This window comes from Populus alba, chromosome 1 (genome assembly GCF_005239225.2).
Source record: "Populus alba chromosome 1, ASM523922v2, whole genome shotgun sequence".
Classification (NCBI taxonomy): Eukaryota; Viridiplantae; Streptophyta; class Magnoliopsida; order Malpighiales; family Salicaceae; genus Populus; species Populus alba.
In genome coordinates this window covers 7,703,157-7,716,156 of record NC_133284.1, presented here as the reverse complement: position 1 = coordinate 7,716,156, position 13,000 = coordinate 7,703,157, and the positions used below count along the sequence as shown (strand labels likewise).

The following is a 13,000-nucleotide window of genomic DNA, read 5'->3' as shown; positions in this document are numbered from 1 at the left end:
TGCAACTTGTGCCAAGAATTCTAAGTTATTCCCACCTTAATTATATAAAGGGATATTGATATCTTCACATGCTGTTTGGTGGGGTTTTTAGTGATTTAAATAGTAAAGGTAATGAATGTTTTATGACTACAGGCATTTTGATTAGTATACACACCAAGAGGAAAATAAGTTTTCAGGTAAAAAGACTGGTTAGCTACTACGAGAAAAGAAGTGTTGAAGAAGAACCAAAGGTAAGGTTATATATCCATGCATGTTTCTCCTATCCTCTCGGCACTTACTCCCTGATAATTTGAGTTTATTTTATGATGCGTAAAGGATTGCTATTTTGTAGCCATGATGATTGAAGCAGTAGAAAACGAAGAGATTGAAAGAGAAGAGATGGAGTTAGAGCCACAAGATGAATCAGAAGGTTCAAGGACATGGACAGAGCAGGTCACAATAAGAGGAATCATAGTGAGTATTCTTATTGGAGCCATCTACAGCATCATTGCTATGAAGCTAAACCTCACAACTGGGATGATTCCAAATTTCAATGTCTCTGCTGCTCTTCTTGCTTTTGTGTTTGTTAAAACCTGGACAAAAGTTCTTCAAAAGGCAGGATTTGTCGTCAGACCCTTTACTCGGCAAGAGAATACAATGATACAAACTTGTGCAGTTGCATGTTATAGTGTTGCCATTGGAGGTTTGATCAGGCTTCGATACTTAAAATAATCTTCCTATTACTCTTGACAAATTTGAGCTTCTTCTAACATGGTTTCCATGTTTTTGGGCAATAGGAGGACTTTCTTCTTATCTATTGGGATTAGACAGGAGAACATATGAGTTGTCAGGGGGGTCGACAACTGAAGGAAATTCTTCTAGTGGTTTAAAGGAACCTGAATTTGGCTGGATGAGTGGATACCTTTTCCTAGTTTGCTTTGTTGGTCTTTTTGTGTTAATTCCACTTAGAAAGGTATGAATAGAAGTTTCCATAATGCATCTTAAATTATCAGAAATAGATAACTTTTCTTTAAAAAGTTGTAATCTTTGTGTTCATTAGCCTGAGATCTTATGATGTCAGGAGCCTGCATATTTCTCTTTGGAATCATCATGAGTATTATTATCATCATGTCACTTGTAAAATTCTTAAAGGTGTGTTTCGGCCTTTTGGTTACAGATCCTGATAGTAGACATGAAGTTAACTTATCCAAGTGGCTTGGCAACAGCAGTTCTCATCAATGGTTTCCATAGCCGAGGAGATAAGATGGCAAAGTATATACATGAAGTCTAATTTTTTGCTTTGAGAAAACAACTTTTTTAAAAAAGAAAGTATGAATCATGATTGGGTTGTTATTACAGGAAACAAATTCAAGGGTTCACGAAGTACTTTTCAATCAGCTTCTTATGGGCATTTTTCCAGTGGTTTTTTACTGGGAAAGATGGATATTGTGGATTCGCAAATTTCCCTACTTTTGGAATGGAAGCATGGAAGCAGACGTATGTACTTGTATTTCCTCTCTCTATATCTCCAATTATCTGCTTCATTTCTCCCAAATTAAAGGTTACTGGTAATTTCTTTTTCGTTATTGGGCTTTTGTAGATTTTTCTTTGATTTTAGCACCACTTTGGTTGGAGCTGGAATGATTGTTCCCTATATCGTAAACCTGTCCTTACTTCTTGGAGCTGTGCTCTCATATGGGATTATGTGGCCACTTATACGTCAACTTAAGGGAGAATGGTATCCAGCTTCTATAGATGAATCCAGCATGAAGAGCTTAAATGGTTACAAGGTCAGAACACTATATACCAGGCCTTTTAGCTTTCTAAAATTCATAATAGGATTCTAATATATGGCTATAATTTGACAGGTTTTCTTAGCAATTGCTCTCATCCTAGGAGATGGGCTCTACCTTTTTGTTAAGATAATGGGTATTGCAATCAGCAATGTTCGTCGCAGATTAAAGAACAGGAATATCAGTCCAGGTAAATTGGACATCCTTTGCAGTTTTTTCCTGTTTATACCGAGATGCTGCTAAAATAATATTACAGCTTCAGTTGCGCTGCTTCTTAACTGTACTTCTTTCCTAGCAGTTCATTACCAGAAGAAGCTCTTTGATGAACAAAAACAAAATAAATTCTTCCTCGGAGAGACCATACCTTTATGGCTAGGCATCGTTGGATATGTAATCTTCTCTGTTATCTCCATAATTGCGGTGCCAATCATGTTCCCCCAGCTTAAGTGGTACTATGTTGTCATGTCTTATGTTCTTGCTCCATCCTTGGCATTTTGCAATGCTTACGGAGCTGGCCTTACCGATATAAACATGGCGTATAATTACGGGAAAGCTGCCCTCTTTGTGCTAGCTGCAATATCCGGGAGGGAAAATGGAGTGGTGGCAGCACTTGTCGGAGGCTGCCTTGTCAAATCTGTTATTTCTGTTTCTTGCATCCTGATTCAGGACTTCAAAACAGCACATTTGACTTTCACCTCCCCAAGAGCATTGTTTTTGAACCAAGTTATTGGCACCGCAATCGGCTGCGTGGTGGCTCCCGGTAGCTTCTTCCTGTTCTACAAGGCATTTGATGTTGGAAATCCTTACGGAGAGTTTAAGGCCCCTTATGCCTTAATTTTCAGGAACATGGCAATCATAGGTGTTGAGGGTTTCTCAGCCCTGCCCCAATATTGCTTGCAGCTCTGCTATGGCTTCTTTGCTTTTGCAATCGTAGTTAACCTAGTGAGAGATTTTTTGCCGCGGAAGATCGGACAATGGGTGCCTCTTCCATTGGTCATGGCCGTGCCATTTGTCATCGGAGCTTCCTTTGCCATTGATATGTGTGTTGGAAGCTTGATCGTTTTCGTATGGCATAAACTAAACACCAGCGAGGCCGAGTTCGTGATTCCTGCTGTTGCCTCAGGATTAATCTGTGGAGAAGGGCTGTGGACTCTTCCAGCTGCTATTCTTGCTTTGGCCAAAATAAAGCCACCTATCTGCATGAACTTTGTGGCTTCCTAGAAAAACTTCCTCGGTACAAAGATTCAAGGACAGCAACAGAGTTAATTAAATATTGAGTGTGTGTTTGGATGAGGTTGCTTGTGTTTTTTTTAGTGTTTTTTTAGTTTTTAATTAAATGTATGGTTTATATTAAAAGGTATTGTATTTTAAAAAAAATCCCTACACCTCCAACCAAACACACGAATGCATGTAATTTGTCTCAGCTATAAAAGAATATAATGCTTCGACAAAAATTCTATCATACTCAAGTAGAAAGTATTTGAATGACCTCAGAAATAATATACATCAAGGGAAATCAACTTGTTACGGTACCTGATAGGGGCATTTTAGGATGAAACTAGCTGGTACGCAAGCATGATGCTGCGGGTCTTTTTTCAAAATCCATTTTTATGGTAATTATAATAAATATTCATAAGAATTTAAATAATTTAAACTTTTGAGAAAAAATATTTATTTTCAGTTAAAGCTCCCTTTCTTTATTTATATATTATTTCTTGTTTTAACAACAACTTGTCTGTTTTATTAATAGCATGGTTTTTTTTATAAGAAATTTATCATGGTTTGTGTAGCAAGTTTTAATAAATAAAAAATCATGTTTTGATAGTCTTTATAAGATTTCATATGAAAATAAAGAAATAATCAATTTGAAGAAATTATATAAAAATTTCTCATTAAAAAAGAATAACAAATAGATATTTTATTCCTTTTAAAGTGCATATTAAATTCATATAATAATTTAGAATATTATAATAAAAGCTCTGGTTTTATTTGAAAAGCATGATATTGTTGGATGATTTTTAAAATTTTATTGTAAGTATTGCAATTAAATAAAATTTTATTTTATAATAAATAAAACAAAAGGCTTGGAAGATCAAGTTTGTGTGTCTTACACTCAGGCATGAAAGCTCAAGCTTGCATGCTTAACCCTAAAAAAAATCCAGGCATGACAATGTATTGTCCCTTACAATAAATAAATAAAAATTATAAAGTTTAACTTTTAATAAATTTAATATTAAATAATAAAAATATAAAAAAAATATACGGAGTCAATTTAGATTAATCTATCAAACCCATAACTCAGGTCATGCATGAGATCAAGATTACCCAATAGAAAGCAAATTATGAAATTCAATCTCCAATCAATTTAGTATTGAAATATGAAATTGAAAAAAGATTTGATTTAAAAAAAACATAAAAAAATAGAACTCGAGTCAACTGAATTAACCTATCAAACTCGTGGTCTGGATGATGAGACTAAGATAACCTCATTAAAAAATTAAAAAATAACTATGAGTTCAATCCCCTATAAACCTAATATTGAATGATATAGTTGAAATTGAAAAGTTAGTTTAAAAAAAGAACACAAAAAAACAATTTAAATCAACTTGGATTAACCCATCAAACTTGTGACCCGAGTCATAAGACGAGAATAATCTTATAGAAAGCAAACAAAAAAAAAAACTATGAAAAAAGCATTCTACATAGCACCTTTAATACATGTGAGTTATTTTTTCTCTTCTAGTGGGGGGCAGATGAGAGCATTTAATTCTCAATCAATTCATTACTAAATGATGAATTTTTTTTAAAAAATCAATTAGAAAAGAGAAAAAAAACTTGAGTCAATCCGTCAAACTTGTAATCCGGATCATGAGACTGGAAAAACTTTATAAAAAATAGATTAAAAAAATATATAAAGTTCAATTCTCAATAAATCTAATGTTGAATAATAAAATTTAAAATGAAAAAAAATATTATTATAATGAATATATTTTGTGAGGAGAGACACAATAAAATGCTTATTTCTTTTAGTTTTTTTAATAGATTTGTGACTTGCGAACAAAACATTTTTCAATGTTAAAGAGAACAGCTAAGGAAAAGAAATTTAAGACTCAAATCCTTGGTTCAATTAATAATTTAAATAATATAATTAAAAAAATATAACAATAAAAAATACATAGATAAAAAAAAACATAACAATAAAAAAAAAGTAAAAAAAAAAAAACTCAATCTAAAGTCAATTTAGAATATGAAACAACTCAACGATAAGAAGCGAAATAAAAAATTAAAAAAAAAAATGAGAAAAAAGGATAAAAAACACTGATATAAGCCAACTTGAAAAGGATAACAAAAAAAAAATATTATTAAATTAAATTAACTCCTGACAACTAATCATATTTAATTAGTTACTTTATAGAACTTTTTTTTTATGTACAAGACTCATTTTAAATAAACAAAGATACAGCTAAGAAATAAAAAAATCTAAATAGAAATATTCTTATCAATTCTATCACTTTTAATGGTTAATAACTTTTATATTTTTTATGTTTTTTATAAATAATTAATAGTATATGGGAGTATTTTTCAATAACGTCTGGCCAGGCCGCGGGAATTTGTTCGTTTCTTTGCCTTAAAAGCTAAATTCGAAGACAGCTCCCAATGTGTCATTATTATAAATCTGGGCATAAATCATGTTGGGCCAAAAAGTGACCGTTGGAAGCTTGAACGTTACAACCCCCTTCCATTAAAAATCCCTCTACTTCTCTCTACAGAAAGCATCGGAATCCTCCAGTTCATTCATGACCACCAAAGCAGAGTAGGGAAACCCTGCTGCAATATAGCGGTATTTAAAGCCCTCAATTCCCATTCCCTTTCCTCTAGTGCAAAAACCTGTGTCTCTCCTCTCTAAAAACAGTGGCAAGATATATAATTTAGAAGTGAAAGATGGGTTTGGTCGTGGTGATCTCTTTGCCTTTGATAATCTTTTGCCTGCTTCTTGGTTTTGGATGTTACTACTTGGGGAGGTACAAGGGAAGACAAGATACCCGTACAAATGCTCAGGTATTTGGAGATCCTATTCCACCACCTGGTTTTGCTAGCACGCCACCTCCTCCACCTCATACCAAACCAGACAACTTGCACAGTGTTTAGGCTGACTTTTTTTTTTTTGGTTTTGATTTGTTTTCCACTGTCTTATATGGGGGTATAGAGAGTGATTGTTTTTGCTGTTGAGATTTATGGTGTGGTTTTTAGCATTATTTCGTGTGTGAATTTTGAGGTGAAAAATTGGCCCAGTTGAACTGTGTAATATACGGGTTGGCTGTTGTATATTGTTTTTCTCTGCTCATTTTGTTTCACAAAGTGCTTGCCACCATTCCAAATGACCATCTTTCTTTCACGCTAGCAAGGGAGATTGGAAGAGTTTTAAGAAGCCCTGGGGAAACAAGACATTTGAAAATAACCATGTAAAGAAAACTATGAGCAAGTCTGTGTATTCTGAAACTTAACTGTAAATCTGAGGAATCCGTATCATGTAAGCTCCTATAACAGTTGAACTGGATCGGTCAATTCAAATCCCTTGAACCTATCTGTTACGCTTAGTTTACAAAGGCTACCCCCAATTCTTTTGTTGCATTTGGTTAGAATACTCCCATTTCCTTTGGTTAGAACCCCTCACAACCCCGAAATCCTTTCCAGATACACCGTGTCAAGATGGCTGCCTAATCAATGTTGCATTTTGGCTGCAGAAGCCAGCAGGATGGACTATCATTTGTTCAGTACCTTCTTCTCCCAATAATATCATCATCCTTTCTCAGGCTGATACTAACATAATAAGACATTCCTACTTCAATCAAAGATGCACGAGGAACCCCTAGTGCTGTGGATGGGCTTCGACAGTTCTGTCTCGAGAAACCATGTGCAATGTTAATGACAAGTTTCTTCACATGTGATGATGTTTCCCTCGCCAAGACACTGAGTATTTCCCATCATATATGCCATACCAGCTTCCCTGGCACCCTCCAGTTCCTCTAATTCCTTTTAACACTTCCCACGCCACAAAATCTTACTCTCTTTCGTCTAATCTCTGACTCAGCCCCGGACCCATTCTCTAGTCCCGTATCCCGTGATAACATCATCCAGTACATGTTTGATTCCTGACAGAGTAGAGTCATTTCATTCTCGAGTCTGTAGCATCACCATCAATCTGCTGCCGCTAGAACTCTGCTAAAGTTTCAATCAGGTTAGTCTCAAAAGCATGACTGTCCTTCCTTCCTTCGCAACCTGACAATGCACAGGTGGAGAGGGAACTCAGGGGGGAACCAATCCGGCTTACAATAAATCGCTGATTGGCAGAAAACTCTTGGAATTGTCAGGTACTGAAATGTTACAATTATGAGGACATGATGGAAGGCGGGAAAGTTGGTGACAAAATGCGAAAACATTGGTGGGATCTCTGACAGCACATTTGTATAGACTAGGCCAACACCACGAACACGATTTATACCGATGTTTGTGCCCAGACTAAGAAGCATATCCAAAGACGTTCTGTTATGTGACTCGAATGATTGTTTTTGTAACGTAACATAATGCCAGATGTATATCACAGACAAAACTATCAGGGAGAAAATGAGAGGGAGCTAGCCTCCTTTGGCCACTCTGACCAGGCAGGAAGACAAGCCTCCTTTGGCCACTCCGACCAGGCAGGAAGACAAGCAGAGCAATCCAAAAACAATTACAAAAGTAAAGGCTTTCACAGCATAACAATGACAAGAAACATCAAGCAGGTGGTAACAAACATTACAATGATAACTGCAAGACCTGTTACAAAGAGATAAACCTATCAAATCGCTAACTTAATGGGAGAGGGAGGGAGGGAGGGAGGCATGTACCATATGCAATGCCTATCATTTCTGTGTCCCTGAAGCCGATCACAACAAGAAGGCACGAGACCATCAAGATCCAGTTTATCTCCGGTAAATGAGAAATTACCAATAAACCAATAGCAGGCGAAATTGAGAAGTTAAGCAGCAGCATGCTTCCCTTTCACAAAATAAACCGATAGCAGGACTAGAGTCCTACTGGTAAATCATATGTACTAGAAAAGATTGGAAATGAAAATGTAAAAAGGACCAGCCCTATCAAAGATCCCAAGCCTGGAAAATTTGGGCTTTAAAGACCATTAAGAACTTGCAGACGAGGTTCGACATTCAATGTTGAATAGAGTAGCTGATCCTCATGAGAAAGATTTTTAGCTAATTCACTTGCACTTGGAGCAAAATCTTATATGAAGAATCCATAAAATTCTAGCAAAATCAGAAAAATAAATGCATGTTGAGGACAATAGCAAGAAGTAGCAGCAGGTCTCTGCCGCTCAGGAGCACAAATTGAAGAAGTTCAAAACAATATCTCATGTTAGTTGAAAATACAAGAATTTTATGATATGACAAATACAATCTCATTTGACAAGAGAAACACAAAACAACCTCTCAATCACATTTGACACTCCCTTGACTTAAAATAATTCAAATTTAGTTCCATGGATGCAGAATTAATTCCAGATGCAAGTACAAACAAATAAATTGGATTTGGGAGAAGCAATAAAAAAAGATCGTACCAGGAATCGCTCTGTAAAAGCTTCTCTGAAGATCCACTTTGTGTTTAGAGAGATAAGCAGCTTCACCCATATAAGCCAGAATCAAGCAAGCAAGCAAGGATATTTAATTGTAGTGAAAGCAATCTGCTCGTGTAAGAAAAAACAAGTCAAAAAGGGAAGGAAGAAATTGTTGCCCAAAATCAGCGTGCATGACCTGGACAAGGTTAATATAGATGATCATTAAACAACCAAAACGACTATGTTTCTAATTGTCTTCACGAACATAGCACACAGGCACAGACGAACATAGTACACAGTCCAAAGAAAGTACCCCCAAGAATTTCGTCGTCCTCGTGAAGTCTCGATCTCCCTGAGAACATACTCGTGTAAATGCGAAAAAAACCCGTCAGAGAGGAAAACTCGGAATACCCAACTTTTACTTTTACTGGTTGAGAAAATTATAAGAAAAGATATAAATCTTGTGTCTATATTACCTTATTTATCACAAACACTTTATTTGATTTCTGCCACTAACAATTTTTAAATTATTGTGAATCCTAATTAGAACATGTTTCTTTTAATTGTTTTCTTTTTTTAATTTTTATTTTAATTTCATTTTTTAATATTAAATTATTTAATAGTTGAACTTTATTTTATTTTATTTTATTTTTTATTTTACAAAATCATTCACATGCCATAACTAAATAACTAAATCGTACATTTGCATGCATGCTTAAATGAACTTGAATTGGATTTTTTTTTATTTTTTTTAAAATTTATTTAATATTATTATTATTTTTTTATTCATGTTATTATATTAATCGACCTTATTGCCCCAATTAAATTAATTACGCAAGTCTTATATTTATTTTTTTTGGCTTTTTATATAAATGCTTACATCTCCTTAACTTTTTTTTTTTTAAATGTTGGAAAACAATTGGGTTAGCCAACAGCATACTTAGTGAGGATCACCATTCACCAATATAGTAAAATATTTATTTTTTCAATTTTTATTTTATTTTTTATATAATTTCTCAATTTTATTATTTTTATAGTTTTTTTTAATAAATGCACGTCTAAAATATCAAAAAAAAATTTGTTTTTATTTTTTTTTCTATTAAAAGATTCTTTTAAGTTTTTTTAAGAAAAAAACAATGCTTGTAGTAAAAAGAAATTATCGAAATAAAAGAACGCGTTAATAAGGGATAGAGATTTTGATTAAAAATATAGTTAATTTTTTTATTCTTATAATTTCTTTGCAATAAACAACATAACCAAAGAAATATATATATTTTTATTAAAAAACATATTGATAAAAAAAAGGAATTACTTCTTTTGTACATATTTAATTTTTTTAATTTTCTTATAAAAAATAATTTGTATTTTTATATAATTAAATAAAAAAAAATTGAAGAACTCACTGCATTATAAGATCAAATATCTTTATTTATATCTATTTTTTAGGTTTTCATTTGAATTTTTTATTAGTATTAACAATGTTTTTGTTATTTATTGATTCATATAACTTTTACTTTATTTTATAAAATACATGCATTAATTTTTCAATTTTAAATTAAAATTTTTCATGATATCATAAAATATTTTCACAATGATATTGTATTTTTTTTTTTAATTAGAAATTAACTTGAAATTTTATAGGCAATATAGGGCTTTGCTAGTTTATATTACAAAAAAAAAAAAAAAAAGATATTTAGTATAGTCTCTTAAACTACATAAAAGTTTAAGCATACAAGTCAAGGAATTTTTATAGGACTGTGGGAAGAAAGATCCTGTAGATGGATTTCGCTCTGCATTTCATCCTGCAAGTAGGGCACTTCTTCTGAACAGCTAGTGCTTTTTTAATGCAGTTCTTGCAGAAAACATGACCACATTTTGTTGATGTTGCGTCTTGCAACTCATCCATACAAATCGGGCAACGAAACGCAGGTGCCGCTGGTGGCGGCACGGCCTGGGACAATCCAGAAACCTGGGCTGGTGGTACAGTCTGAGAAAATCCAGGGAATTGGGGCGGTGGCATGGTCTGACATAATCCAGGTAATTGGGGTGGTGGCGCAGGCTGGGACAATCCATGGAATTGGAGCACACTCCTAGCCTGCCAAACCAAATGATTGTGTCAACAGAGTTGAAAAGATAGCTAAATTGAGGACACAGGAAACCGAAGATATAGTGAATAGCAGCAGGAACCTGATTGGCGATATCTATGTTTTCCCTTACTGCATCAGTATTTCTCCTAGCTTTCTTCCTGGCCTGCTAAGAGGGAGATCATTTTTAGAGACAATCAGATACTCGAAGAACACAAGCCAAATCATTACCATTGTGTCAAGTGTCATACTTGGGCAAACATGCTGGGCGAGATTATAGCAATATCATCATCAATGACCTCAACATCTTGTGCAGTTTGATGTTGTCTGGTCAGTCCATACACTTCATCTTGAAAATTCCGAGGATGACAAGGAAAGTACATGCCATGGAGAGGCATATTGTTCTGAATCGGAGGTGGATAGTTGAGATCAGAGTGCTGAAAGTAACTTCTCTCGGCTTCCCACAAATCATCTTCCAGACGATCTGTATTCCCCAGTAAATCCATGGTGTTGTCTCCGTGATATAGAAACACCTTGTTGTCGTCTAAGTTCTCCACATAAATCATGTTGTTGTCAAAATTCTCCAGAAAATTCATGTTGTGGTACTCAAAGACACCTAAAATTCCTGGTTATAAACAAGAAATTAAGGCATGCTGAGAAAAAGAAAATATTCTGAGTATAATACAACCATAGCAGATATCAAACCAATCCGGTAAATTTACGAAATTCCATTGCAAGTACAGTATCATATTTCATAAAGTTATGAAGAATTGTGCAATTTCCAATAACTAACTGGATATTGCATTCCCTGTCCTGTGATGATGAGCAGTTGTGTAATAAGAGTTCCCTACTTTAAGCAACTAAATCTCAAGTGAATCTGTGAATTGATTTAATCGCTTCTTGAAGTAAACTAAGAGCCTATTTATGACGGTTTTATACTGATTCTCAAGAAAAAGAAAGAGAAAAATTGATGGTTTTATACTGCAGTCGCAAATTTATTCATAGCAGATACAAAATAAAAGACAAATTTAGAGTAAAATATAACTAAAATCAAGAGATATTAAAATAACAGGAGAAATTTCTTCAGATTCCATTATCCTGAGAGTGAACTGATCATATATATTGATTTAGAATTAACAGTACTTGATTGAGTCCTAAGAAACCATAGTGCAGTGCTTAGCCGCATACATAAACACACGTTTATGTAAAGATTGCATCTCCGTAATCATAAAAGAATGCAGAAGCAATAAAGATTGTTTTTTTGTTTGCCGATTCTTCATGATCATAGAAATCACACCATGAAACATCGTTTTGAACTTGAAAATCATAGTTTTCAAGATATCCTTTACCGCATAAAAAAAATAATAAAGGCCTAAGCTAGCAGCAAGCCCCAGTATATAAACCCTCCTAATTAATTCCATGGCAGCTAAAAACAAAACATATAAATTAAGAAGATAAACAAAAATAATGAAGATGGATGATACCTGAGGGTGCTGCTGCTAGACAAACAAATTTTGAAAGAAGGGAGACAGGATTGACAATGGTTTTTATGCCTCCTGTGAAGGATCAATTTATAGCAAACAAAAACTCTCCGAGCTTCATGACTATTTGGGAAAGAGACTGTGTGCTTCCTTTTTTGTACATTAGTCCTTTATATTTTAAGAAAAACTGATCAACTCTTTAATCGGGAGGTATCTGTACTCTTGAAATACAATTCCTTTATATATATATATATATATACACATGTCACCGTGCCCAACTGGGTAATTTGGGTTTTCTTATTTAATTTTCCTGGGCTAAATTTTTCTATATCAAGTACCTTGGAATCAGTGTCCGCACATGTTAACTAGGTACATGAATGAATAAATAAATAAATAAATAGAAAGTATATGTATTAATTTAAAATTCAATGAATTTATTAGAAAAATAAAAAAATATATCATTGATACGTATTTTTATTTTTAACAGTAAAAATAATATATCTTATCCTCGGAGTACTATAGAGAGGAATTAGTACACATATTAGGTGAAGTATAAAATTCACAAGAATGGTTATAAATATGCCAATGAGAAGAAGATTAATCAACAAATTACCTAGAGCTGTAAGATGGACCGTGTCATCATGCCAGCTCATATTCTACTGCTTTTTTGGCCCAACATAAGCCCAGGCCCATGTCCATGTGAGTTCGTACCATAGTGCTGGCCCAACAATATATGTTAATACCATAAAAGAATTTTCTTTGATTTCTGACATAGCGTCTCATGCATTGAGCGAGTGCTTCCCAGTAAGATTTGATAGTAAATTCAAAATGAATTTAATAGTTTAATTTTGAGGAAATAAATTCGGAAAAAATATCAAATAAGATCAATATTACTCTATGAATAAATAAAGAGCCTGGTTGAACAAAGAAAATATCCACACACGTGTGTGCAATGATTTATATCTACAAGTCTACTCACTTCATTATTCAATGTTTTCAAAAGCATAAGGTTCATTGGACCTAGATTATCACATAGCAATACTATTTTGTTTA

At 33.8% G+C, this 13,000-nt stretch overlaps 4 protein-coding genes across 5 annotated transcripts; 3 read left to right on the top strand and 1 right to left on the bottom strand.

The window, feature by feature from the left end:
* The first annotated feature begins 304 nt into the window (after nt 1-304).
* On the top strand, nt 305-1,270 carry LOC140955864 (metal-nicotianamine transporter YSL3-like). The gene is made up of 3 exons (XM_073410967.1): nt 305-682; nt 777-952; nt 1,157-1,270. The coding sequence occupies exons 1-3, from the start codon at nt 334-336 to the stop codon at nt 1,268-1,270; spliced, it is 639 nt and encodes a 212-aa protein (XP_073267068.1). The 5' UTR covers nt 305-333.
* A 75-nt stretch (nt 1,271-1,345) lies between these two features.
* LOC118033889 (metal-nicotianamine transporter YSL1) lies at nt 1,346-3,085 on the top strand. Its single transcript, XM_035039025.2, has 4 exons — nt 1,346-1,476; nt 1,580-1,769; nt 1,848-1,962; nt 2,071-3,085. The coding sequence occupies exons 1-4, from the start codon at nt 1,457-1,459 to the stop codon at nt 2,991-2,993; spliced, it is 1,248 nt and encodes a 415-aa protein (XP_034894916.2). The 5' UTR covers nt 1,346-1,456; the 3' UTR covers nt 2,994-3,085.
* Nucleotides 3,086-5,423: 2,338 nt separating this feature from the next.
* On the top strand, nt 5,424-7,921 carry LOC118033970 (uncharacterized). The gene has a single exon (XM_073407212.1). It carries the CDS (start codon nt 5,715-5,717, stop codon nt 5,919-5,921), a length of 207 nt encoding a protein of 68 aa, XP_073263313.1. The 5' UTR covers nt 5,424-5,714; the 3' UTR covers nt 5,922-7,921.
* Nucleotides 7,922-10,059: 2,138 nt separating this feature from the next.
* LOC118033967 (uncharacterized) lies at nt 10,060-12,099 on the bottom strand. Of its 2 annotated transcripts, none has more exons than XM_035039113.2 (4): nt 11,951-12,099; nt 10,718-11,091; nt 10,570-10,635; nt 10,060-10,477 (listed from the first exon to the last, which is right to left on the bottom strand). In XM_035039113.2, the coding sequence occupies exons 2-4, from the start codon at nt 11,060-11,062 to the stop codon at nt 10,130-10,132; spliced, it is 759 nt and encodes a 252-aa protein (XP_034895004.1). In that variant the 5' UTR covers nt 11,063-11,091; nt 11,951-12,099; the 3' UTR covers nt 10,060-10,129. The 2 variants fall into 2 exon arrangements, with proteins under 2 accessions (XP_034895004.1, XP_034895005.1); XM_035039114.2 differs by having other exon boundaries at nt 10,570-10,632.
* Nucleotides 12,100-13,000: the final 901 nt, after the last annotated feature.